Below are 26965 nucleotides of genomic sequence, written 5' to 3'. Positions count from 1 at the left end.
GTCATCATCACCCAGAGTCCGTAGTTTGCACCAGGGCTCATTCTTGGTGTTTGTACATTATATGGGTTTAGACAAATGTATAACGACATATATCCATCATCTAAGTATTTTACGGAAGAGCTTCACCGCCCATAAAATACTTCACACTCTGCCTGTTCATCCCCGCCCCCCTTAAAAGCCTGGCAATCACTGATCTCTTTTCCTGTCTCCATAGTTTTGCCTTTTCCAGAATGTCATGTTGTTGGAATCGTACAGAATGTAGCCTTTTTCAAATTGGCCTCTTTCACTTAGTCATATGCGTTGAAGGTTCTTCTGTGTCTTTTCATGGCTTGATAGCTCATTTCTTTTTAGCACTGATTAATATTCCATTGGCTGATGTACCACAGTTTATCCATTCCCCCACCGAAGGACATCTTGGTTGCTTCCAAGTTTTGGCAACTGTGACGAAAGCTGCTATCGATATCCATGTGCAGGTTTTTGTGCGGACATAAATGTTCAGCTCATTTGGGTAAATACCAAGGAGTGCAGTTGCTGGACTGCACAGCAAGAGTATATTTGGTTTTGTAAGAAACCACCACTCTGTCTTCCCGAGTGGCTGTACCACTTTGCGTGCCCACCAGCAAGGTATGCGTTCCTGTTGGTCCACATCTTCACCAGCATTTGGTGTCAGTGTTTGGGGTTTTAGCGATTCTAATAGGTGTGCGGCGGTATCTCACTGTTGTTTTAATTTGCAATTCCCTAATGACATACGACACTGAGCATCTTTTCATATGCTTACTTGCCATCTGTATATCTTGCTTGGTGTCTGTTCACATATTTTGCCCATTAATTAGATCGTTCATTTTCCTATTGTTGAGTTCTCTGTGTATTTTGGATAACAGTTCTTGATCAGATACGTATTTGGCAAATTTTTTCACCCCGTCTGTGGCTTGTCTAATCATTCTCTTGACATTGCTTTTTTTTTTTTTTTTTTTTGCGGTACGCAGGCCTCTCACTGTTGTGGCCTCTCCCGTTGCGGACCACAGGCTCTGGATGCGCAGGCTCAGCGGCCATGGCTCACGGGCCCAGCCGCTCCGCGGCATGTGGGATCCTCCCGGACCGGGGCACGAACCCGTGTCCCCCGCACTGGCAGGCGGACAGACTCTCAACCACTGCGCCCCCAGGGAAGCCCCGACATTGCTATATTTTAATTTTTCAAGTTTAGATGTTTTGTGGATTCCTGCTGTGATAGATGAGGATTTAACTCATAACATTTCACCTCCTCCCAGTGTCATAATATCACTATTTTTAGCTCCTTTCGTGGTTACCTCTTTTATTTTAATAATGTATTTCATCTTTTTTTCTTGTTTTGTCAACTGTATTTAGTATCTTGGCCTCTCCATTTGTAAGATGAGGATGGATATTATTGTCTCTACCCCTTTCTGCCAGCTCTCTCCACCTTGTCTTCTACCTCTCAATTTCTTTCATCTGTACTTTAACTTTTTTTGCTAACAAGGATGATAGTATTCAAATGTTCTATAAAATAGTCTTTCCTACTTTGGGTCTTTCCTACTTGGTGTCAATTTAAGTAGTATTAATGTTTTTATGACTACATAGATAGTCTTCCTTGCAGAGTGAAGTCATGTGCTATGATTTTGTTACCTTTCTTATGTGGCTTCTTGTTTTTATGAGGTTTCTGTTTTCTTCACCATGTTTATTATACCCTCATTTCCCCCCCCCCACCCCCCCACTCTCACCCCCCGTACTCATCATCCGATGAGGTGTTCTGTTAAAGAAATTCCCTTCTTAGGCACTTTGTCCTCTCACCCAGCTTGGGCTTGTTCTCCAGACTTGCTCCATGATTACCATCTTGGACTTCCCTTGAACACTTTCCTCTGATAGGGCCATGCTTCCTGGATCACTCCTCCTCTTCTCTGTGATTTGTTTCCTTGTTTTCCTGGAGCACATCCTCAAATGACTTCCTCAGAAAGGGTGTTCACCATTTAATTTTCTGAGACTTTGCGTGTTTCGAAACGTGTTTTCCACCTCTCTGATTGATTTATAGTTAGATTGGGTATAGAATTCTAGGTTGAAAATCAGTTTCCCACAGAACTCTGAAGGCGTTTACTTTGTTGCCTTCTAGCATTCAGTACTGCCTGTACATGATGATGGCCAGTCTCATTCTCAGTTCACACCCCTTCCCTAAACTTTCAGGCATTCTTGGTATTTTGAAACTTTAAAAAATATTTATCTATCTCCATGTAGATCTTTTTGCCTGACACGAATTCTGGAGACTCAGCATTCTTCAACTTTGGGGAATTGTGTGTCCGTTCTTTGATTATTTCCTCCACTCCGTTCCCACTGATCTGTAGTTCTGGACTCCTATTAATTGATTATTTGATTGCCTGGATTGGCCCTCTGTGTTTCTCTTTTCATCTTGTTTCGATTCTCTTGTGCGCATTGAGAGAGTTCCTTGATTTTGCATTCCATTCCTTCCGTTGAATCTTTTAATTTGAAAAACATATTTAAATCTGCTGAGAGCTTCTTCTTGTTTTATCTCTGTTCCTTTTCCATAGCGTCCTGGCCTTGTCTTAGTGGATGTGTGTCACCTTGAATCTCAATGGCAAGACTTTCCCTGAGTGCCTTCTGCCAGTTAGCCTTCTGCCTCACCCTCCCTGCACTCCAGGGCCTTTGCCCATTCTGTTCACACTTTCCTAGCCTTCCTTTCTCCCTTTTATCTAGCTTGAGGTATTTTTGTGGTAATTCAGTTATGCTTATGAAGTTGTTTGATATTCAGATGTTGCTCAGAGGAGAGGACCGAATGAGAGAAGGGATGTAGAAGTCATCAGTATGTAGGTGATGTTTAAAATCATGGCACTGAGTAGAAGCAGCAAGAAAATATTTGTAATAAGAGAAGGGAAAAGGCCCAGGACTGAGATCTGAGGAATTCCGGCATGCAGAGAGCGGGGAGGGGGAGGAACCAGACAGGGGGTGGCTGCTGAGGTCAGAGAGAGTAGGTCAGCGTGTGACATCGGAGGCATGTGTCAAAAAGGGAGGTATTGTTCCCGCCCTGCTGAGCGGATTGGAAACGCCCATTGCAGTGGAGGTCACTGATGAACTGGCATTTGGTTGAGTAATGGGAGTGGGCAGAGGAGGGGATATAGGGGGAGACATGAAGGCCACCAGTAAACACAGCTTGGGGCAGGATTCTGCTGGGAGGGGGAGGGGCAGATCAGAGATGAGCTGGAGGAAGATGTGGATTCAGATTTTTTTTTTTTTATTCTTTTAAAAAATTTTTAATTTTATTGTATAGTTGATTTACAGTGTTGCATTCGTTTCAGGCATACAACAAAGTGATTTGGTTATACATATATAATTATCTATTCTTTTTCAGATTCTTTTCCATTATAGGTTATTACAGGATATTGAGTATAGTTCCCTGTGCTATACAGTAGGTCCTTGTTATTTACCTGTTTTTTTCTCCTTTTTTTTTTTTTTGCGGTACGTGGGCCTCTCACTGTTGTGGCCTCTCCCGTTGCGGAGCACAGGCTCCGGACGCGCAGGCTCAGCGGCCATGGCTCACGGGCCCAGCCGCTCTGCGGCATGTGAGATCTTCCCGGACCGGGGCACAAACCCATGTCCCCTGCATCGGCAGGCGGACCCTCAACCACTGCGCCACCAGGGAAGCCCTTTTTTTCTTTTTTAATACATTTATTTATTTATTTTTGGCTGCATTGGGTCTTCGTTGCTGCGTGTGGGCTTTCTCTAATTGCAGTGAGCGGGGGCTACTCTTCATTGCGGTGCACGGGCTTCTCATTGCGGTGGCTTCTCTTGTTGCAGAGCACGGGCTCTAGGCGCGTGGGCTTCAGTAGTTGTGGCACATGGGCTCAGCAGCTGTGGCACACGGGCTCTAGAGCGCTGGCTGAGTAGTTGTGGCGCACAGGCTTAGTAGCTCCGCGGCATGTGGGATCTTCCTTGGACCAGGGCTCGAACCCGTGTTCCCTACATTGGCAGGCGGATTCTTAACCACTGCGCCACCAGGGAAGTCCCTATTTATCTGTTTTATATACAGTGGTGTGTATCTGTTAATCCCAAACTCCTAATTTATCCCTCTCTCCCCTTTTCCCCCTGCTAACCATAAGTTTGTTTTCTATGTCTATGAGTCTGTTTCTGTTTTGTAAAGAAGTTCATTTGTATCATTTTTAAAAGATTCCACATATAAGGGATATCGTATGATATTTCTCTTTCTCTGTCTGGCTTACTTCACTTAGTATGATAATCTCTAGGTCTATCCGTGTTGTTTCAAATAGCATTATTTCATTCTTTTTTATGACTGAGTAGTATTCCATTTGTGTGTGTGTGTGTGTGTGTGTGTGTGTGTGTGTGTGTGTGTGTGTGTATCTCACATTTTCTTTATCCATTCATTCGTCACTGGACACTTAGGTTGTTTCCATGTCTTGGCTGTTGTAAATAGTGCTGCTGTGAACATAGGGGTGCATGTATCTTTTAAATTAAAGAGAATTCAGTGTGTTTAAATGCCAGTCTGAAGTATCCAGTGGAAAGAGAATGATACCACAAGTCACATGTGTATTGGGGACACTGGCTAGGGCTCAGTGGGGGTGGTGGAGAGCAGAAACACCCAAATAGTGAGTATGGTTGGCTGTGTGCTTAGAGATTATGCATGACCTTGGAGTGACCTTGAAGCCACGGGAAGAGGTTTGACGTTGATGCAGCAGACGAGAGGAAATACCTACAGATTCTGGAACAGAAAAATGAGAGTTTTTTAAGGGTTACTGATCCAGAACATCTCAGGTGGGAGAGGCTGGAATCAGGAAGCCCTGTGAGAACGTTTCAGAAATTTCAATGGAACATCCCAAGGACCTGGCCTAGATTCAATACTGAAGGGAAAGGAAAAATGTGGAGACTTTTCGAAAACCAGTTAATACGTTTGAGTGACCGACTGGTTGCTTACAAAAAGAAAGGGGGAGGGAAGTTTTAAATATGTTTTCAAGGTTCCTTGAATGGGAGAACCTGAAAAACATTTGGTGCCAGTGTCAAACGTGAATAAAAAGAGTGAAGATTCTCAAAAGTGAGCCGCCGGCCAAGAGCGGAGAGGGACAAGGAGCCCGGGGAAATTAGATTTGACGGTGAAGAAATTATTGGAACTTTCCGAGAAAAAGGTTATGAAGACTTAACAGTAGGGGCTTCCCTGGAGGGGCAGTGGTTGAGAATCCACCTGCCAATGCAGGGAACACGGGTTTGAGCCCTGGTCCGGGAAGATCCCACATGCTGCGGAGCAACTAGACCTGTGAGCCACAACTACTGAGCCTGCGCGTCTGGAGCCTGTGCTCCGCAACAAGAGAGGCCGCGATAGTGAGAGGCCCGCACACCGCGATGAAGAGTGGCCCCCGCTTGCCACAATTAGAGAAAGCCCTCGCACAGAAACGAAGACCCAACACAGCCAAAAATAAATAAATTAATTAAAAAAACAAAAAAGTACCAATGCCACCGTGGATGTGAGGATTAAATTAGTCAGTGCTTTAAAAAAAAAAAAAACTTAACAGTAAAGACTAACCTAGTAGTTTAGATTTTTAGACACAGAACGAGTGAGTCCCCTTGTGTTTAGGAGGCAGGGCAACAGGCGTGTGACGATGTGAACCACGTGTATCTCCTGTAGAGCAGGTCCTCAGATCCTTGGTGCCTAAACCAAAGGTTAATCGCTTACTTCAGGATGCCACCGTTTCCCTCACCCGTGCACGTTAGAACAGCCCCAGTAGCATGTTCTTTAGGTAAGATGAGGAAGTCAGAAAGGGACTGAAAATATTTTATCTTCAGCTCCTGAGAATCACTTCTGAAAACCTGGTCCATGATTGAAATGATCGCGCTATTGTTACTTACAACGTGCTTTTTGTTCTGTGGAAAGATTAATTTTTCCCACCCCCTTCTCTCTCTGTGTGTTGGCATGATAGGATTTTTCCCTCCTCTTTTTTTCTTTATTGCATAAATGTAACTGTAAAAAGAAACAGGAAAATTACTCACAGTCCGACCAGCTTAACACTCTCCCGTTGTGTTCTCTCTTCCTTTCCCGTGTGTGTCTCTGTGATACGTAGTTGGGTGCACCTGTGATCAACCACAGTACAATACAGTTTTTCATTTGGCATTGTGAAACGTGACACGTCACACGCGGCTTAAAAAAAATGATCACGTTAGGTGGAGCCTGCTTTTACTTTAACTTCTTGCAGTTGGACCACCAGCCTTGGTGAGGAGTAAGCCGTGCTCTGGTGTGAGGAGGGGAAGAAGACGAAAGATTCAGGGCGCCAGCTGAGCCGGGCCCTGTCCATGGACCCAGGCTTCCCGCCACCTTTGCTGTCGCCCTGCCCCGCTGTCCCGTGCGAGGGAGCGTGCCCAGGATGGACGGTTCCGTGGTGAGCCTTCTGAACTCAGTACTTGAAGGAGAACTGAGAAGAGGAACTCTTCTGGCGGATGACATCATAAGCTGGGGGACCGCCCCCCTGCCAGTGACAGTGCCGGGGTGTCTGGGCACAGGTGGGGGAGCGACACCCACCTTAGTTTGGTCTGATGCTGAATTTTAGCAACCCTCTCAACTTAACCTCGGCTCGTTACAGTTTCTGAAAAGATGTGTCCAGAGATGGGAAGAGGCTTTCAGAAGATCAGGGGGCAAATTGTACTGGTCTCCGGGGGTGAAGTGGCAGGAACGGAAAAAGGAGCAGATGTGGTAAAAGTATAGCTGGACTGTGTGCTTCATAATCTACAACTGGGTGCATTTCATAACGTCCTTTGGTTTGATGTAAGCAAATTCCTAGTGGTCTAGATAAGGCACGAGCAACACCAAGTGGCGAGCAGACCAAGGGTTGTTGGCAACAGGAAGGACTGAAGCTGCAGCTGAGAATGATGCCTGGGTTGGTCTACGGTCCTCCGTCATTCTTCCCAAACCAACAAATAGCTGAAAAAGAGCCTTACTTTTAGTGGTGTTATTAGGAATGGAAACCGCCTCTATGACAGTCAGTCCTGGACTCTCAGCTTTGCCTGTTCTGACTGTAATTATGTCAAAACTTTAGCTACCCTCCAGTTTTCATTATGGTCCTTGCCAAGATTACTTCACTCCAGAGGGCTGGTGTTACTAAAATGTTTTATCGCTTAGTGGTTTTAATCTTCATTTTATAAGAATAATTAAATGCATCTTTTCTTCATCACTGTTTAGTGTGATGGCAAGTGAGGCGTCTGGACACCTACATGCATTACATGTGTATTATCGTGCTCTTAGCTTTCTGGTAGCTTAATTTGGAAAAGTTAACTTAAAAACCATAACTTTCCAGTGTATGAATATGACAGTTTAGCCTTTATTATGTCAAAGTTTTCAAAGCACTCAGCCGTCAGACACTTAGCAGAGGACGCCACCCGCCTCCATTTCATCCCCTCGGATTCTGGGATGCTGGGAGATGCAGCTGCTCATGTCTCAGGAGCTGTCTTGGCAGTGGGTTCAGAGCTGTTTCACCACAGTGGTTTCTGCTTCTGCCTCAGAAGACGGAGGCCTCTGCCAGCCTGTGGGCACGTCCCTGCTCCCAACCCTCCCTACACAGCAGAGGCCTCCAACCCACGGTGCAAATGTATAAGTTACTGCGATCGGCTGTGATTCATCAAATGTCTTTTGAGTTTGTAAAAGAGGTCCAGCTTTTTCATTTTATACTTTAACCTCCAAGGGGGTTTTATTTCTAGAGCATTTAGGAGATCGATGTCTGGGTTTTCACCCCTAGAATTTTTTTTGACATCGTCTAGAGTAGTATAAGTGAAAATTAAAAATGTATTATAGATGAAGACTAAAAAATAACGATGGTGGTATAGGGGAAAATAACAAATAGTTCCGTACCTTACATTTCCCATTATAAGTATTCTAAATCCTGAATCATTTCCATGTTATATAAATCCGTTTGGCATTGAAAACCATACCATAGATGAACATACTGGGCCCTTATCCTGTTGGTTCTTGTTTCTATATGAATATAAATGCACACAGCATTCACACTTAGGTTAAAAATAATAGGTCATTGAATCAGATCAGTGTCTCCTTAGTATTATTTGGGTCTTATGATTTCTTCATCGAATTTGTGCTCAGTCAAAATATGTTAATGATAGGGCTTCCCTGGTGGCGCAGTGGTTGAGAGTGCGCCTGCCGATACAGGGGACACGGGTTCATGCCCTGGTCCGGGAAGATCCCACAAGCCGTGGAGCGGCTGGGCCCATGAGCCATGGCCGCTGAGCCTGCGCGTCCGGAGCCTGTGCTCCGCAACGGGAGAGGCCACAACAGTAAGAGCCCCGCGTACCGCAAAAAAAAAAAAAAAAAAAAAGTTAATGATAAAATATTTTTGAGTGTTTATTTAGGAATTCACAACAATCCTGTATTTTGTTTAGTTGCCAGGACTCTCAGTTCAGATGCGTTCTGTTGCAAGTTACAGAAAACCCAGTTCAGGGTGACTTATGGAGGGTGACTGTTGGCTTGCGTAATTGGAAGGCTAGGGGTAGGGCCAGCCTCAGGGTGACTGTTGCACAGCTCCACAGTCCACTAAGAGCTCGGTTTCCTTCTTTCTACCCTGCATCCTCACCTTCCTCTTGTGATGGTGGTTGCCAGCCATCGCCAGACTTAACACGATTGCTCACCCGTGTCCAGTATGTTTTAGAAACTCGCCCAGGGGTTGTGTCTCATGGACCTTGACTGGGGGGCTTGTGCCGTGCCTTGAACCAGCAGCCATGGCTGGGGATGAGGTTATGCTGAGTAGCTCAGCTTGTAGTCAGCTCCCCGCTGAAGTACAGGTACAGAAACCCCAGTCAGAGCCCGGTAGTTACTTAGGGGAGGGGGATGGAGGGAGGCAACAGCCGCCCTGCTCACCGTGCCCTGTAGTTGGAGTTGTTTATACAAGCGCTCGCTGGGTTTCACTCGTTTCTCCTTCTCTCTTCAGGGGCTGTGGCAGCAGCCAAGCGGACAGGCATTCCCACCCCTCGAGAACTCGCGGTAGCTGTCTCGAGAGAGAGAACGCTGCCACGCGGTCCCTCCAACTCCAGGAAAGTGGTATCCAGCCCCACCTCTTCCAGCACGCCCACCCCCACCAAGCATGTGCGGGCCACTCCCACGAGACCCAGGCCGGAGCACGAAGACGCAGAGAAGGCCGCGCTCGAGTCCCAGGTTCGGGAACTCTTGGCAGAAGCCAAAGAGAAAGATGGTGAAATTAACAGGCTCCGAAGTGAACTCAAGAAATGGATGGAGAAGTGGACTCAGAACACCGAAGGGGCTGACGCTTTGGACCCAAGTGTGGACGGAGCGTCAATCTTGCCGGGTGACTCGGAGCCTTTGATCAGAGCCCTCGAGGAGAAGAACAAGAACTTCCAGAAAGAGCTCGCTGAGCTTGAGGATGAAAACCGGGCCTTGAAGGAGAAACTGACTTATTTTGAGCATTCCCCAAATTCAGAGGGGGGAGCGAGTCACACGGGGGACAGCAGCTGCCGGACGTCGGCAACTCAGGAGTCCAGCTTCGGGAGCCCGATGGGAAATGAGTTGTCGGGCGAAATGGACGTGTGTAAAAAAAGCCCACACGATGGTGTGTTGCGGACATCGGGCTCTTCGAGCAGCGATGTCACCAAGGCTTCCTTGTCCCCGGACGCCTCCGACTTTGAGCACATCCCAGCAGACGCCCCTCTGGGGCCCCTGTCCCCCGCCGGGAGCCTCGTCAAGAGCTCCAAGTGCTTGGCGACTGGCAGCTCCCCGCACACCGCGAGCGAGCTGTCCCTGGCGTCCCTGACGGAGAAGATCCACAGGATGGAGGAAAACCACCACAGCACTGCCGAGGAGCTGCAGGCCACGTTGCAGGAGCTGTCGGACCAGCAGCAGATGGTGCAGGAATTGACGGCTGAAAACGAGAAGCTGACGGACGAGAAGACGCTCCTGGAAGCGTCCTTTCATCAGCATCGGGAGAGGGCGGAGCAGCTGAGTCAGGAGAACGAGAAGCTGATGACCCTCCTGCAGGAGCGAGTCAAGAGCGGGGAGCTCAGCACCCAGGAAGGAAAAATCCTGGAGCTGGAGCAGAATTGCACGGAGATCCTGGAGCAGGGCCGCTTCGAGCGGGAGAAGCTGCTCAACATGCAGCAGCAGCTGACCTGCCGTCTGAGGAAGGGCGGGGAGGACCGGGGGGCTCTGGAGACGGTCCGGCTCCTGGAGGAGGAGAACGGGGAACGGACCACCTTCCTGGAGCCGGAACGGCGCGACAGCGGGACCATGGCCGAGACCCTGGAGGAGTGTCGGGTTCCCTTGGAAGGGCTCAAGGTGGAGAACGGGTCTCTGAAGGCGCACCTGGAGAATGAGAAGCCGAAAGCCGTAGAGACCAGCCCCCCGGGGCACACGGCCGAGGGCTGTGAGGTTCAGGAAATGTTGACAGTGGCCCGAGCCGAGAAGGACCAGCTGGAACAGTCCTGCGCGGAGCTCAGACAGGAACTGCTGAAGGCACGTGGTGAGGTTAAGCGTGTCTCAAGCCTGCTGTCCAAGGTAAGGGGCGTTCTCTCTGCCAGTGTTTGCTCATCCTTGAAAGCGCAGCCCTCCTCGGCCTTTAGAGGCACACGGCACAGAGAATCAGGCACTCGATTTCATTCATAATGCAGCATTCTAGCCTGAAGATCTGTCAGAGTCCAGACAGACTGGGGATGTAGAAACGAGACACCCCAGTTTCTGGCTGCAGCAGTTGAATGTGTAGTGGGGATATAGTGAGTCTGATGCAGGGATAAAGATGATGCGGGATTAAAGAGCATCGCAGAGGACAGCCCGGAGTCCAGTGCCCAGAGGAACACCTAGAAAAACATGGATAAAGGAGGTAGTAGTGCCGGAGGACTTGCTGGAAGAGGTGGCAGTAAGCTGTGTCTTGAAGGAATGAGTGAGAGGCATCCAGGTCTCTCGGATACCATGCTTTGGGCACCTAGGAACAGAAAATTAAAACCACCCCAAGTTTCCCCACCAAGTAATGCTATAACCACTATTTTGGTGTTTTCTTCCAGATGTGTGTGTGTGTGTGTGTGTGTGTGTGTGTGTGTGTGTGTGTGTGTGTGTGTCCCACAAGTTAAAACAAATTTTTTTTAGAGTCATCCTGTGTATATTAAGTTTTTAAAAATCTGATGTTTCCTGAGCGTGTTATTAACTATTAACTATTAGTTAATCATTAACTCTTCATTAACTATTAACTATTTAATAGTTAATAACTATTAACTATTATCATTAACTATTCTTTGAAACATGATGTTGAAGGCCAGATAGTACTCTGTTCTATAAATATTTCCTAAGTACTTTGCTAGTCACCTGTTGTTGAACATTTTTGTTCTTTTCCAGTCTTTCAATAGTGTAAATCATTTTTTATCTCTCTGACTTAGGAAAAATTCCTACTCATTGACTTACTGTGTCAGAGTATGACTGTTTTAAGGACTTTGAATACATTTGGCCAGATTGGCCGCCAGGAGTGTGACACAGGTGTGCTCCCACCAGCAGAGGGATTCCCTGACCCGTAGCCAACACTTGGTATCAAGTTGTTGAGTCATTCAGATCTGGTTTTCATTTCTTCTTTGACCCTTCCCCTTTTTACTTAGAAAGATCTTCCCCAACCCAGGATCGAATAAATGATCACCACCTTCATTTTTAAAAGTAATCCTTTAATCAGTCTGGATCTTTGTTCTGTGGTGAAGATTGCTGGTGATTGTGTGATATTCTTTTTTTTTTATATATATAAATTTATTTATTCATTTTTGGCTACATTGTGTCTTCGTTGCTGCGCATGGGCTTTCTCTAGTTGAGGTGAGTGGGGGCTACTCTTTCTTGCAGTGCGCGGGCCTCTCATTGCGGTGGCCTCTCCTGTTGTGGAGCACAGGCTCTAGGCACATGGGCTTCAGCAGTTGTGGCATGCAGGCTCAGTAGTTGTGGCTCGCAGGCTCTAGAGCACAGGCTCAGTAGTTGTGGCACATGGGCGCGGTTGCTCTGCGGCATGTGGGATCTTCCCGGACCAGGGCTCGAACCCATGTCCCCTGCATTGGCAGGCGGATTCTCAACCACTGTGCCACCAGGGAAGCCCAATTGTGTGATATTCTGCCCACCCACAGAGCAGTGCTGGAAAAGTGTAGACAGGTGGCTTCCAATTTCCTGTTTCCTCTAAGCTCTGGGTCTGTGATTTAGGGGTCCCTTGGTGAGAGAGCTTGAAAACATCTTCCCACCTTATTTCAGAGGCTGTCACTCTTTTAAGAAACAACTTTGCCCTGAACCCCCAGGGGGATTTCTCTTTCCTGCTTTATCTGCCTTAAGAATTGTCACTGATTGACAGTTGAGCCTGATTCTGGCATTGGGCCGATCTGAGTGGTGGGCAGTGTTAGAAGTTTTTATCATTGTGTTCTGAATTCACAGCATTTTATTGAAAGTGTGGAAGCGGTACCCTTGGCAGGTACTAGCCAGGTGCCCATGTGAACTGTTGGTTGGTAATTTGTAGCTTTACATTGAGATTTCGTGTCTGGAATAATCGCCCCTCTGTTACTCTGTTGCAAAATGTTTGATCTCCCAGGCAACTTTCTTGAAGTCCTCCATCAGTCCTTCATCTATCTCTTTGTTATTTCCATTGGCATTACATTAAATACGTGCATCAGCGAGAAATAATTTGGCATCTTAAGACAATAGCTTATTTTTCTGGTCAAAAAGTTGTATATTCATCACAGAAGGTTTAGAAAATACAGACAAGTTTGAAGAAGAAAATAAATATTACCTTTAATCTCACTACTTGGAGGAAAAAAATGCCGCTAACATTTTTACTCTTTGTCTTTTCAGACATTTTTCTAGGTTAAGCACATTTTGACATGCATACAAACTTGAACTGGCATAATTACAATATTTAATCTTCCAATTCAGGAGAACAGAGGATGTCACTCCACATTCTGTGAACACAAAGACTCAGTTGGATTAGTTTATCAATTCTCCTATTAATCTGTTTCTGATTAATTTGTTTCTACTTTTATCTTTATCAGTTCTTTCATCCTGCCTTTTGTATATTTCTTTGGTTTCTTCTTAGTTTCTTGAGTAGAATTCTTTGTTCATTTAAGTTTATCCTTTCTTGGTTGATAGTATAAGTATTTAAAGCTATGAATTTGCCCCTTATTATAGCTTTGGCTAAATGAAGACAGTAAAGTCTAGAATTTTCTAGGATAAATGGAATCTATTTTGGAGAGAAAGAGAAAGCATTTTTTAATATATATGCTTTAAATCAAGCTGTTTATTATATTATTTGTATATTCCATATCTTTATTAATTGCTTGCTGATTAGAATGATCACATACTTGACAGTAGGATGAAAAAGGTCCTAGCTAGTATTTTGACATGAGTTGGAGGTAAAAGGTGTGAGGCATGATGTCACAGATTGAGATCTTAGGTCTGTGATTTTGTGCTTGTACAGAGAAGTTGTAACTTCTAACCTTTATGCCCTTTTCTGTTACGTAGGAAAGTAAAACCCAGATCTCCTAGCCTAATAGCTTATTGTAGCCCCACCGAAGCATATCAACTGACCCACCAGCGACCGTGAATTTAGATGGTAAGACGTAGGGATTCTTGCCCAAAGGAAGCCAGAGCACTTTTAGCACAAAACTCTAATGAGGATATAAATGCTGGACCAGCTAGAACGCTTGGGTCCTCCTGACTCAGCTGATGGTTAATTTGGTGACCATGGGCCCCTTCCAAGTGTACAGTAGAAGCGTGATGGTAGAGGGATCCTGGCCTTGTTCCTGATTTAAAGGGAGTGCTTTCAGCATTTCATCATGAAGGCTGTCCATGGTAGGCATTGGCTATATACCTTTTATTGAGTTATGCAAGTATTTTGCGAAGAATTAGTGTTTTAACTTCATTGCTTGTTTTTAAAAAAGGGATGGGGATTGAATTTTTCTATATTTGCTGTAGACCTTAGACATCTGTAAGATCTATGCAGTAGATCTTGTACATCTACTAAAATCTTACAGTTTTTATATAATCATAATGAGTTTTCTCCTTTAATGTGTGAATGAGGTAGATTAGGGTAACAGACTTTCTAAGGCAGTCTGATGTTAAGCCACTTTTGCATTCCTGGGTAAATTCTAAGTCTCCAGTTCTCAACTGCTTCACTGGACACTTTGCATAGAACTTTCAAACGTAACCTCCTTAAGCAGGTGCCAGGGTGGCTGTCCTCTTTGTCACCAAGCAGACTGCGTGGTGCTGAACAGCTCTTGCCCTTGAGCCCTGCATCCGTCCACCTAATTCTTGGCAGAAGGTGAATATTACGAGAAAAGAACAAAATAACCTATTTACAGAGAGGAAAGGCAATGCCAAACCATCCTGTGACCTTTTAGATTTAGTAAATCTGGAGAAGTCTCCAGTTTAGATAAGTTACTTAAGTGACTCAGATACTGTTAGAAGAACCTCGGAAAGGCCTTAAAAAGTACTTTTTTTTTGGTACGGGGCGAGGGGGTGGGGTGCGTGTGTGTCAGTTCCTCATACAGGGAGTGGACAGTTGGCGGGTGTGTTTGTTAATGGTGTGAATGTTTTGTAGGCTTTCTCTTCCTCTCATTTCTTTGTCTTCAGCTAATGTCTTCATTCTTTGAGCTTCTGTGACACCCATTATATGACTTTGCTGCCAGCTTTCTGTGTGAGTATGTAACCTACCTCTGCACAGCTTTGAGGGAGGGGCTGATTTCCACAGAATCCTGAGGTCTCGGCCTCCTGTGATCGCACACGTGCCTGCCCCAGCCAGCCAGGGGCGTGGAGTTGGACCACATCGTTGTTTCCAGACTATAATGCAACCCAGGTTTACATTATTTTGACTTTCAAGTTTTCATTCATTTGGGATCTTGATGTCAGGCTAGAGAATTTATAAGGCTTGGAACCTAGACATTTTCAGAGAAAACACTGATGTTTTTCCCCTCCTGAGGTTGAAAGCTTATAGGTGGTATCCTTTGAAATTCAGTTCTTTCTGCAAAAACTCAGGTGTTTTGTCCCGAGGAGTAAGGGGATCGTAAAGAAACACGTGCTGTGAATGGTCGGGGAAAACTAGAGGTGACATGATGATCGTGCGACCAGCGTTGGTCACCAAGGCAGAATAATTAGGGTAGCTACTGGCCACAAACGGCAAAAGCAGAATTCGAGAGGACGGCGTGGCCAACTGGATGATCCTGTCTCCGTGACTGAGAATAGGACCCTGCCAGGACTGGAGGGACCTGGACCCTGCCTTAAATAGCAGGTGGTCCGTGAGGATACCCAGGTGACGCTTTGGACCGTGAGAAACAGACCCCTGGTGTCGGTGCCCGAGCCGGCAGATGCGCACTGCACTCCGTAACCCAGAGCCTGGGGTCCAGGCGGGGTAACGTCACGGCTCCAGGCTGGCGGCTCCGTGACCCTCTCGGCCCTCCTGCCTGGGGTGCAGGTGAGCGCGACCTCTTCAGCGTCTGGTCCCCACGGTCCCTGCAGGCAGGAGGCTCTCAGTCCCGTGGGAAGAACTTTCCCTGGGAGCCCCTCAGCAGCCCTCCCTTTATACCTGGTCAGAACTGGGTCACACACCCTCCCTTGGTCACCTTCCCTGAAATCACAGGATCACAGCCTGATTCCTGAATAAATGGGCGTTCTAAGTAAGAAAAGCAGGGGGAGTGGCCCCTGGGTAGGTGAGCCATTGCCACAGCCAGCAGGACTCCGCGTGGTCACTTCCCCACCTGTCTGCTCGTCTGCTTCCCCCTCCAGCCTCGGCCCCTTCACTGCCCTCCCACCACCCCCATCCCCGCCGGGCGCAGTTCTCGCTCTCAGGTGTGGCTGCCCCCTTCCTCCCCCTGCAGGTCCTGTCGTAAGCTTTAGGTCTCAACTGCAGCGGCCCTTCTTTAGGGAGACCCTCAGCTCTGGGGGGCTGTGGGCTTGTGGACCCAGGTCATCATGTCCCAAATGAGATGGGGCCTCTTGCCCGCCCCGGGCACCTCAGTGGTGCTGAGTTGGGCCTGAGCGCCATTCTCTTCTTTAACTTGACCGCAGGGCTGGTCTCTGAAGCCTCTGGCCACCCCGGTGAGATCTTGGGAAACACCTCGGGGAGCATCACAGCCCTGGCTTCTGAAGGTCTCCTCGAGGATTCCCCGGTGAAATACAGATTTTTTACCCTCTTCCTTGAGTTTTCCGTCGCCATTTTTCTTTTTCCAGAACAAAAGTGCAGACTGAGTTAGCCTGTCTATTCCCTGTCCCGTGCAGAGTAGCACTGTAAAAAAATAGTGCAAACGTAGGCCAGAGTGAATGAGACCCGGCTCTCCATCAGCGGTGTCTGCTCAGAACAGGGCCAAGAGTCAGCAGAAGGAGTTTTGGAATAACCAAGTTCGATGTAAAACAAACACAACAAAATAACACACGCTCATGGTAGTTACTCAAGCCGTCATACTGTGTACAGTCGTGACATGTCCCTTCTTCCATGTATTAAGCCCCCGGTAAATGCTTGTTGAGTGAGTGAGTAAATGAGTGAAGGATGAATGTCAGAGAAACTCGCAACAGAATTAGGAGCGCGAGGCTGCTAGAATTTTATATCAGTATGTTAAAAAATAAAAGTTTGTCATATTTTAATAACAGCTTCCGTTTTAGTAGGCACTCTTAGGGCCTTTAGGTCATTTAACCTCACTTAATCGTCGTAGTTTTAGGCTGTAGGTAGTCATTATCTATTTTTTTTTCTGTTGAGGAAACTGAGGCAGAGAATGATTAAGTTACGAGGCTTAATTAATTAACTGATGAAGGCCAGGATTCAAAGTCGGGTCTGACCCCCGAGCTCTTATTCTTCATCCCTGACCTACGCTGCTTCCTGGTTACGTGACAGTAAAGAGGAGAGAGAGAGAACCATCGAGAGCAGACCTTAAGGGCTCAAATACAGTGTAGTCTTACGGGGGCCAAAGCCCTTTGGTTTGAAGAAAGCAACCGGTTGGGTCTCGATGAACTAGGAAACATTTTCTTACGTGTAAACACAGTAGAGAAGTTCTCAGTGAAAAGCTGAGTCATCAAGACACGTCCTCCTGTTTGATTTATGACCTGAATCTTGAGGGGAGTCAGGGTTACCCAGGTGTGTCGGTGGGGCGGGGACAGCGGGAATGTCGCAGGAAGAGAACAGCAAGTTCTCGGGCGCCGATCAAGGAAGTGGTTTGCAGTTGCTGAGTGCACGGTGGAGAGCTTTGAACTGTACCCTCAAGCCAGTGGGGGCCTCTGAAGAATTGTGTTTTTAATGCCAGCTTTATGGAGATACAATTCATATAAAGTGTACAAGTCTGTGGGGTTTAGTATATGCTCAGAGTTGTGCAGCCGTCGCCACCATCACTTGTAGAGCGTATTTATCACCTTGTACCTGGGAGCAGTCACCTCCTCGGTATCCCCTCCCCCGCAGCCCCTGGCAACCATGGCTGCTCTATTTTCTGTCCCTGTAGGTTTGTCTGATCTGGACATTTCGTCTAAATGGAGTTGAAGTCTGTGGCCTTTTGCGTCTGGCTTCTTTCCCTTGACATAACGTTTTCGAGGTTCATCCGCATCGTACCGTGAGCCCGAACTTCATTCCTGCTTAGAGCTGAGCGATAGTCCGTTGTCCGGACGGACCACGTTTTGTTTATCCCTTCGTCAGTTGATGGACAGGCGGGTCGTTTGGGGGTGTGCAGGAGAGAGGAGGGGTTCAGTTCATTGCGGATCTCTGGCTGTGTCACTGACGGCGTGGTTGTGCTGCTTACCATAAGGTGGGGTGTCATGGAACACGGAGCAGGTTTGAGGAGGGACGGCTGTCGGACGTGGGAGTAGTGGAGCCAGAAGGGACGTCCAGGCCGGCAAAGCCCGGCTGCTCTCGGAACCTGCCGACCCAGCCACGGGCAGATGCTGAGGCCGGACGGGGATGCCTCCGAGTCCAGGAGGCCCCTCCGTTCTCGTGCCCGAGGACCCCTTGCCCCTCCGGTACCTGAGACACAGGAAGAACACGAGTAGGAGAACACCCTGCACTTACCTTTGCTGGGGTTCGCAAAGCGTCTCAGTGGCGTCAGGGGAGGACACGTCCTTGCAGGTAGGGTGGGTAGGATTCTGAACTTGCCGTCACCACCCTCTGCCCGTGTAGACGACCCTCCCCCGCCGTGGTCAGATCACCTGGTGGTGAAACCATGCCAACCACTTGTCCACTCCCCTGGGAGAGAATCTAGGGGTGTGTGTGGTGCCCCCGTGGCCAGCCCAGGAATGCTCTGTAGTATCTGGGGGGACGGGGGGCGCCCCCAGGGCCCCCAGCACCGAAGCCCTCCTCTCCCGAGCACCCCGCTGGAGCCCCTCCCCGAACCTGCCCTCTGTGGGGAGAGCCGCCGCCTTCCGGGGTGAGTGCCCCCATGGCTAATCCACGGGGGGTGAGGGCGTGGAGAAAGGCCTGGCCCTTGGCCCTTGCTTCAGCGTGGGGCAGCCCTGCAGGGCGTCCTGGGGCAGAGCTGCCCTGGGAGGAGCTGAGCCTCTGCTGTGACCGCTCCACCGCTGCCCGCCTCAGCCTGAGGGTTCCATGATGTGGAGCCCGGTCACTCTGCAGAAGAAAAGCCAGGTCTGACTCGGGATGCAAGACTCACAGGTGCCCTCCGTGGCTGCTTTTTTTTTTTTTTTTTTTTTGCGGCACGCAGGCCCTTCTCACTGTTGTGGCCTCTCCCGTTGCGGAGCACATGCTCTGTTCACGCAGCTCAGCGGCCATGGCTCACGGGCCCAGCCGCTCCGCGGCATGTGGGATCCTCCCGGATCAGGGCACGAACCCGTGTCCCCTGCATCGGCAGGCGGGCTCTCAACCACTGCGCCACCAGGGAAGCCCTGTGGCTGCTTTTTAAAGGCTGCCAGACGTCAGCCTTCTAGTAGCCAAGATGTAGTGGTTCTTTCTCTTTAGGAGTTGCCTTCTGTTTATTAAAGTAGCTATCATAGGACGTAAGACTTCTGGCCTTTTCCATGTGTTGTAATTTTCTTGGACCTGTATTGTCATTTAACGTGCATACACGAAGACAGAGAGAAATAATAGTTTCCTTTGCATGCCTACCATGTGCCAGGCACTGTGATAAACTCGTGAAGTGCACTGTTTCATTTAATTGTTCAGATGAGGAAACTGCAGCAGGGAGCTGGAAGGATACAGGGCTTGGTCTGGCAGAACTGGGATTTAAACTCTGCAGTCCGGCTCCGGGCCTGCAGCCTCCGCCCCTCGGATGTCACACAGCAGCCTTCAGGCTCCTGACCCCGCTGCAGCAATGGGCATGGCCCTCCAGAGCCACCCTTTCTCACCATCACTCTCCCCCTTACCTTGCCCACACCGGTGCTCGCTCTCTTTCTCTCTCTCTCTCTCTCTCCCCCCCCTCTCGCTCTCCCTCTCTCTCTCTCACCCTCTCTGTCTCTCCCTCCCTCTCTCTCTCTCTCTCTCTCTCTCTCTCTCTCTCTCTCTCTGTCTCTCTCTCTCTGTCTCTCGCTCTCTTCCTCTCTCTCTCTCTCTGTCTCTCTGCTCCTCCCTTCTTCCCTTCCTTCCTTAGTTATCCTTTGTCACAACCTCCCAGTTGAAAACCAGTGCAATACTGCCCTCCAGTGTTTGTTTATTCATTCAGCAGCTACTCGTTAGATGCCTCCTATGGGTCTGGCGGTGTTGGCACCAGGGATAGATACACCGGGGAAGACTGCAGATGGGCTCTGTCCCCACAGAGCTTACGGCCTACACGTTTTGTACATTAAATGCAATTGGAAAAAAATTGTATCATATATGGAGACCCCCTCTCCCAAATCTAGTAAGAAATGTGTTAGGGATCAAGCTTATGTTACCAAATATATAGTTATTTAATAACAGAGAGCTACAGAAACAGGGTATAGTTCATAATAATAAAATGATTAGTGTATTCAGACAATAGAACACAATGCAGCATCTAAAGTAGTGACTTAGGGAATCCCCTGGCGGTCCAGTGGTTAGCACTTGGCGCTTTCATGGCCGAGGGGCCCGGGTTCAATCCCTGGTTGGGGAACTAAGATCCCACAAGCCTTGTGGCATGGCCAAAAAAAAAAGAATAAAGCTTTCCTTAAAAAAAAAAAAAAAAAAAGAGTACTGACCAGAGCAATGTGTATCATCATGAATACACCTCAAAAACCTAGTTGAAAACAAGTTACAGAAGTGTAATCAGCATAGCATATAAGAGGACACAGTATAATACCGGACAAGAGCATCTTACCGTAGGATACAACGCAGTATAATACAGTGCGCTGCAGAAGCTTCATACAGTGTAATATCATTTGTGTAAAACTTTAAAGACATCCAGAACAACACTGTGTATTATCTTGGGCACGTCCACATATAGTAAACCTGAAAAACCATTCGAGGAAGAACCACATGCCAACTTCTGGACACTCTCTGGTGTGGGAAGGAAGGTTGAGGCTTTAACAAACGTTAAGGATCTCGCAGGCGTGGCCGCATTTAACCATGGGTTCATCTGTTCTGGTGCCTGGTTACCGCCACCTTTGGTGCCTTTCTGTGTGTTGAGAACATTCACTGATTAAACTTGAACAGGTGAAATGGGCGTGTTGTGTGCTTCTCCCTGTCTGGCGTGTGCACGTTTCTGGCATTGCTGTCACATGGATGTTCCTCTAAAGAAACACTGTAGCTACAGAGGTTTGGGGTGTGTGTGTGGGGGTGCCAGCCTCCTGGGGCCCCAGCAGGGGGCGCGGCAGCATAGCGGACGCGAGGCGGCTGGGCAGCACCGCGGAAGGGGCAGGAAGGACGGGTACTTAATAAGCACATGCAGCTTTCTGTAGGCTGTAGGAAGGGGCCCAGGGTCCCCCCGTTTGGCCACTTAACATCCACCACGTTCCTCTGCACGTCTGCTGCCTTGGCTGTTTCCGAGGCTCAGGATACAGAGACGGTGCCGGACACACACGTGCCCAGAGCTTCCTTTGCCATTGCATCGACGGGTCTGACGCTGACGTGCGGGCAGCTTTCTCCTGTCCAGGTGAGCAGGGAACCTTCCTTTTCTTCCAGGTGGAAAAGGATTATTCTTACTTGAAGGAGATATGCGATCATCAGGCAGAACAGCTGAGCAGAACCAGCCTGAAGCTGCAGGAGAAAGCGTCGGAGAGTGACGCGGAGATTAAAGACATGAAGGAGACCATCTTCGAGCTGGAGGACCAGGTGGAGCAGCATCGAGCCGTCAAGTTACACAACAAGCAGCTCATCAGTGAGCTGGAGAGTAAGTGGAACCAAGCCCCGGGCCGCGTGGGTCAGGAGGGAGGGGAGCATGCTGGTGAGAGGTCTTCCTCTTGCGTGTGCTGTGGTCTCCCGGGAAGAACGGCAGTGAAAAGAGACAGAATCGTCAGTCTCCTCGACTGAGCTGCAAAGCAGGTGATACAGAAGAAAGACTGTGGATCGTGGGCGGACAGTGTGTGGAGTTACGAGCACCGCGTGTGAGCCGCTGCCGACCACACGGCAGGTGCCAACAGGTGTTGCCATTGGGCTCTGATGGATGGAAGGGTAGGGGGCAGGGGGTCGGACCGATTCGGACGGCGTGTGCTCTTGGCCTCAGGAGTAAACAGTTCCAGCGTGGGCCCCAAGGATGGTTGGTATCAAGCGACTTACAGATGTTACCACTTCTTACTCAAGAGGCACCACTGTATGCCTTACTTGTGAACCGGTTGCTTGTTTTGAATAGGGAGGGATGTTTGTCAGAGATGAGTTGAACACTGCCTGCCTTGTCCAAATAAGCCTTATCAAACGATCACATCGAATGTTTTCCCTTCGTAACAAAAGAACTAGCGTGCAGAGCTGTTAGTGGCACCGGCCTTACTGGCAATAGCACGCTGGTTGCCTGAAAAGTCCCCCAGCGGGTACAGCCCATCCTGATTATTTGAGGAGCCCTTATTTTCGAATTCACCTGCTCGCCCAGACTGACTTGTAACCCCCAAAACCAGTACTGACAGCGCTCCCACTGCCGCCGGCGCCCATGCAGAGCAGCGGAAAGCTTGACCCTCCCGATGTGCAAAACGTCGGGACCAGAGGCCCACGGGAACGTGACCCGTCTTTGCGGCGGGAGCTGATCCCGTGCGCCTGGCGACTGTACGTACCTGCCTCGACCGTGGCACCTGGCCGCATAGTCTATGCCTCGCTCCGGTGGTCAGCGTCACGGCCACTTCGTGTGCAATGTGGGGGTGACGACAGGACACTCAGCATCACTGTCACCCAGGCTCTTCTCAGAGGTCACACCTGAGAGTACAGCAGAACACCTGACGCCGGACCGGACAAGTACAGGGCCAAGCAGGAGGAGACCTGTTTCGTTTGCATTTTGTTTGTTTTTGCTTCAGTGATTTATTGTTGTCGAGAATTCGGTCATACTGTCCCCAAATCCTAAAAAGTCAGCACAGACACACCAAGAAAGCAGCATGTAATTACTATCCGGAGCACATCAGGCCCACTCCCTCTGGTTACGTCACAATGTGTCCAAGACTGAAAAGAACAGTGACAGACCTGCATCTTTTGAGAAGCCGTTAACGTCTTCTGGGGACGTTAGGGTGTTGATAGGTATCTTTTCACCAGGAGACGCGGGGACATGAAAATCCATCTCGAAAAGAACCGCTCCTCCCCCTTAAGACCCTTCAGAGGAATGGACAGAAAGATAAAAAGAAGTTACGGAGCGCTGTCCTTTTCTGCACCGTTGACCCCAAACACAAATCCTCAGGCCCCATGTGTGAACCTGAACTGCTGGGGTAGAACCTGACCATGTGTGGGTTTTTTGAAGCTTTTCTGGTAGTTCCGGTTCATATCCGTAATAGACAAGGACGGCTTTGGAGGGACCGTGAGGACCCACTGGAGAACTGACACTACGTGTAATGGACGCGATCAGATTTAAACTGAACGACTCTTGACAGCAACGTGGAGAGAACTAGAGAGAGAGAGGGACTGAGGATTTTTTTTTTTTTAAGTTTCTAATTCAATTTTATTTTTTTATTGAAGTAGAGTTGATGTAGAATATTGTATAAGTTACGGGTGTATAAGACAGTGATTCAGAATTTTTGAAGTGTTAGTCCATTTATAGTTATTCTAAAATATTGGCTGTATTTCCCGTGTTGTAAAGTATATCCTTGGAGCTGATTTTATACCTAATAGTTTGTACCTCTCAATCCCCAGCCCCTATATTGCCCCCGCTTTCCTCTCCCCACTGGTAACCGCTAGTTTGTTCTCTATGTCTGCGAGTCTGCTTCTTTTTTGTTGTATTTACTGGTTTGTTGTATTCTTTTTTTTTTTTTTCCTGTGGTACACAGGCCTCTCACTGCTGTGGCCTCTCCTGTTGTGGAGCACAGGCTCCGGACGCGCAGGCTCAGCGGCCATGGCTCACGGGCCCAGCCGCTCCGTGGCATGTGGGATCTTCCCGGACCGGGCCACAAACCCGTGTCCCCTGCATCGGCAGGCGGACTCTCAACCACTGCGCCACCAGGGAAGCCCTGGTTTGTTGTATACTTTTAGATTCCACGTATAAGTGAGATCATAGAGTATTTGTCTTTCTCATTCTGACGTATTTCACTGAGCATAACACCCTCCAAGTAAGATGTTCTTTACTAAGGAAAGGAAGTCCAGTCCCCAGTGGAGCTGTTAACGTACACCCGCCAGACCCTTGTCACCCTGGGAGATTCTGAGTCTGTGCAGAGTCTGGGGCTTGAACATCTGCTCTTTTGGAAAGCTTCCCAAGTGATTCAGAGTTTTAACTGCAGTTAAGTCCCATGGCTCTAGAAACTGACCTAAAAGTCACGACGGTAATAACCAGCCATATCCGCTGTTACGCAAAAGCCCTCCCTCCACCTCACGGTGATGAAGGACGTTCAGGCTGCCGCGTTCACTTCCAGGGAGGCCGAGAGTAAGTGTGTGAGTGTGAGCCGCTGTTTGCCCTCTTCCCGGAGCTCTGTGAGGCTGTGCCCTAACCTCACGCCGCCGCTTTCCCGAATCATCCCGCTCTCTCTCGGAGGAGCCCCCGCCTCTGGCTCCCGTGCTCAGGACGCTGAGATGGGGCCCCGGCAGGCAGAAGGCGTGGGCTTCAAAGCCTCTTGCAGGATCTGGGTCTGCTCTGCTCCCGAGCTTAGCTTCTCCCCAGGGTCTTGAGACTTTTCCAACTCCGTCTGCCTGTTCATTTCCAGGCAACGTGATGAAACTGGAGGAACAGAAGTCGGACCTGGAGAGGCAGCTGAAGACGCTGACGAAGCAGATAAAGGTGAGGTGCAGTCATGCAGGGATGGGGCGCCCGCCATCATTTTACTGGAGGGGTCCCCGGGAACATAGGTGTGGACGCCGTTGAGAGGTGCCCTGACGGCTCCCTGGCCCGCTGTGTATAGCAGGTTTGCGGGGGCCCGGGTCCTGGAACCAGGAACGGTGTGGCCGGGAGGGAAGTTCAGGCGGCCTTGACTTCAGGACGGGCACTCCGACGCCTGAGGCTGCAGCCCCGCCCGCGCCTTTACCTGAGGCTGCAGCCCCGCCCGCGCCTTTTCCCGGCGGCGAGGCTGCTACAGCCAGCCTTGCTCGGGGACCCACCCGGGGCCCCCCCGCAGCCCCTGCCTGGGGGCCGGTCTGAAGCGGGCGCGGACTGCGGCTCTTCCAGGACGAGACGGAGGAGTGGCGGCGCTTCCAGGCTGACCTGCAGACAGCGGTGGTGGTGGCCAACGACATCAAGTGCGAGGCCCAGCAGGAGCTGCGTGCTGTCAAGCGGAGGCTGCTGGAGGAGGAGGAGAAGAACGCCCGGCTGCAGAAGGCCCTGGGGGACGCGCGGGCCCGCAGCAGGTGGGTCATGCCGCACGCACCCTGGGCCGGGCCCACCTGCCCTCCTGGCCAGGGCCGACGGCATCCACGCACGTGATGCTGGGTGTCTGTCCTGAGCCCTCCCCTCCCTCCAGGTCCCTCTGCCCCCATCCCCGGCCAGGGAATATCTAACCCCGGCCAGAGAATAACTAACCCCGGCCAGAGAATAAGTCACCCCGGCCAGGGAATAACTAACCCCACGGCCAGGGAATAACTAACCCCCGGCCAGGGAATAACTAACCCCACGGCCAGGGAATAACTAACCCCGGCCAGAGAATAAGTAACCCCGGCCAGAGAATAACTAACTCCACGGCCAGGGTATAACGAACCCCACGGCCAGGGCATAACTAGCTCCATGGTAGAAATATTCTGCCCAACACCGTCACCACCATTCCCGCTGGTGAGAAAGCTCGTCACTCGAGGGGACAAAGTTTTAGCCAAGTCCCCTCCGGGTTTGGAGGAGAGGATGCCCTTACATCTCATTGTTGGTCCGGGCAACTCGTGTCGGTCACCCTCACCCAATGGGAGAAACTGACCGCTTCCTGGGGCCTGGCCACCAGGTGGAGGCCTCACCGTCCTGGCCCAGGACCTGCTTCTGTATTAGCAGCCCCCGTGGGCTCCCTGCAGAAGACCTTGAAATAAGCCACTTTATTAGAAAGGGTAAGCGTGGAGAACATATGTCCGGCTGATACGTGATTCCCTTATGCTCTCGAGGGGATCGTTACAGTCCGTTACCCAAGCAGGCCCTTCTTAGCAGCGAGCTTTCAGAATAAGCTGTTCCGAAAGTGAGCCCAGAGTTGGTTATTGCTTAAAATTTAAATGCTTTACAAACAAGACTATCTACAGTATTTTAGGCTTCAGCTAATGCAGTGCTGTCTCTTTCCCCATCAGGAATAGATGTCCTTGATGTTGAGATTCTTGGTTATTAGAAGTTATTTTGAATTTTTGGATTTCTCTCAACATAAGATGTAGTAGAATTTAAAAATCAGATTTATTACATTTTGGGTGCAGATTTGTACATTTTGCCCTTTTTATCTGTTTTCCAGGGCTGACAGGGGCTGGATTCTGAGCCTCTGGGTCTGATACAGTATCATGAACTCCACAGCAGTGGAAGGAGTAGATTTCTGCTCAGAATTCTCTTTTGATTCTCTTACCAAACTTGCTTCAATCAGTCTGGCGGCCCTTTGTTTATAAAAATCAAGATCAGAGTTTTATAGTCACACCTATACCCTCTGGCCACCAAAAGCACGTGAATTTTAAGGGAGAAGCAGAATAGGAAAACTAGATTTCATAGTGTTCTCTATTGGAATGATTGTGAGGTCATTCTGGTTTGCTTTGGTGTCTGCTTTTGTGTATTTGTCCATGTGTCTTGCTTTTCTATTGTGTGTCTTTGGAAGAGGAACCACGTCATAACCTGCATTGCTTCATATATACGTGAATTTACAGATAAATGATAAAAGACAAGCCTTGCGTTTAAGAGGTGGCCCTAAATAAGTTATTGTATGGGATGCTGCATTTCTTACTTAGATTCTAAGATACAGGTCAGATTATACAACTTGAACCCTGATACGATAGGAAATCTGCGTGCGTCTTGACAGTTTAGGGCCCCATGTGCTACATCCAACGTTTTCAAACTTAGGGTCACTTTTTTTTTCAAACACAGTATGTTTCTCTTTTGATTTTCCAGTGATTTGCAAACCTACCTCCTAATTCCAGCAGTTTAATCCCTTATCACAAAATGTTTCAAAATTCGAGAACTGACAGCAGTTCAGAACATGGTGTGCTACTGAAACCCTGCAGGCGTCCGTGGGTTTCTTGGCTGTCACTGCCCTTCAGATGATTGCCAGAGTGGTTTCTTGTCTGATTTTGCGCTGCCCCTTCTAAAGCATTGGCTGTTGGAAAGTTACTCGCAGATGGCTCCACCTCTTCCTGAACCTACCACGTTGAGCCAGACTTGCAGCCAGCTGACACCCTCCGAGGCCCCAGAGCCGCAGAGGGTTTCCATCTTGGCTGCCTGGGTTCTTGACTTTGACAGTCTTCTGACGAGAACTCAGAAGTCCTTCTCGGCTCAGCCACAGCCAAAGAACTTGCAGAAAATTCTCTGATGGGGTCCTCCAAGTACAATCAGGAGAAAG

At 48.9% G+C, this 26965-nt stretch overlaps 1 protein-coding gene across 7 annotated transcripts in view; it reads left to right on the top strand.

The window, feature by feature from the left end:
- The window catches only part of SPECC1 (sperm antigen with calponin homology and coiled-coil domains 1), a gene marked incomplete at both ends in the record, with an annotated part of 176713 nt that overhangs the window by 79204 nt on the left and 70544 nt on the right, over positions 1-26965 (top strand). For 6 of the 7 annotated variants that reach the window (XM_082861467.1, XM_082861466.1, XM_082861465.1 and 3 more), the window contains 4 exons: positions 8955-10531; positions 21036-21243; positions 24176-24249; positions 24634-24812. In XM_082861467.1, coding sequence (XP_082717593.1) covers positions 8955-10531; positions 21036-21243; positions 24176-24249; positions 24634-24812 — 2038 coding nt within the window. Of the gene's footprint in view, positions 1-8954; positions 10532-21006; positions 21244-24175; positions 24250-24633; positions 24813-26965 lie in introns of all 7 variants that reach the window. The other variant, XM_082861469.1, reaches the window with a different exon arrangement.

The sequence above is a fragment of the Leucopleurus acutus genome, assembly GCF_964270905.1.
Source record: "Leucopleurus acutus genome assembly, chromosome: 19".
Taxonomy (NCBI): Eukaryota; Metazoa; Chordata; class Mammalia; order Artiodactyla; family Delphinidae; genus Leucopleurus; species Leucopleurus acutus.
The sequence above is the reverse complement of the archived record's forward strand: the minus strand, read 5'-3'. Positions and strand labels throughout refer to the sequence as shown.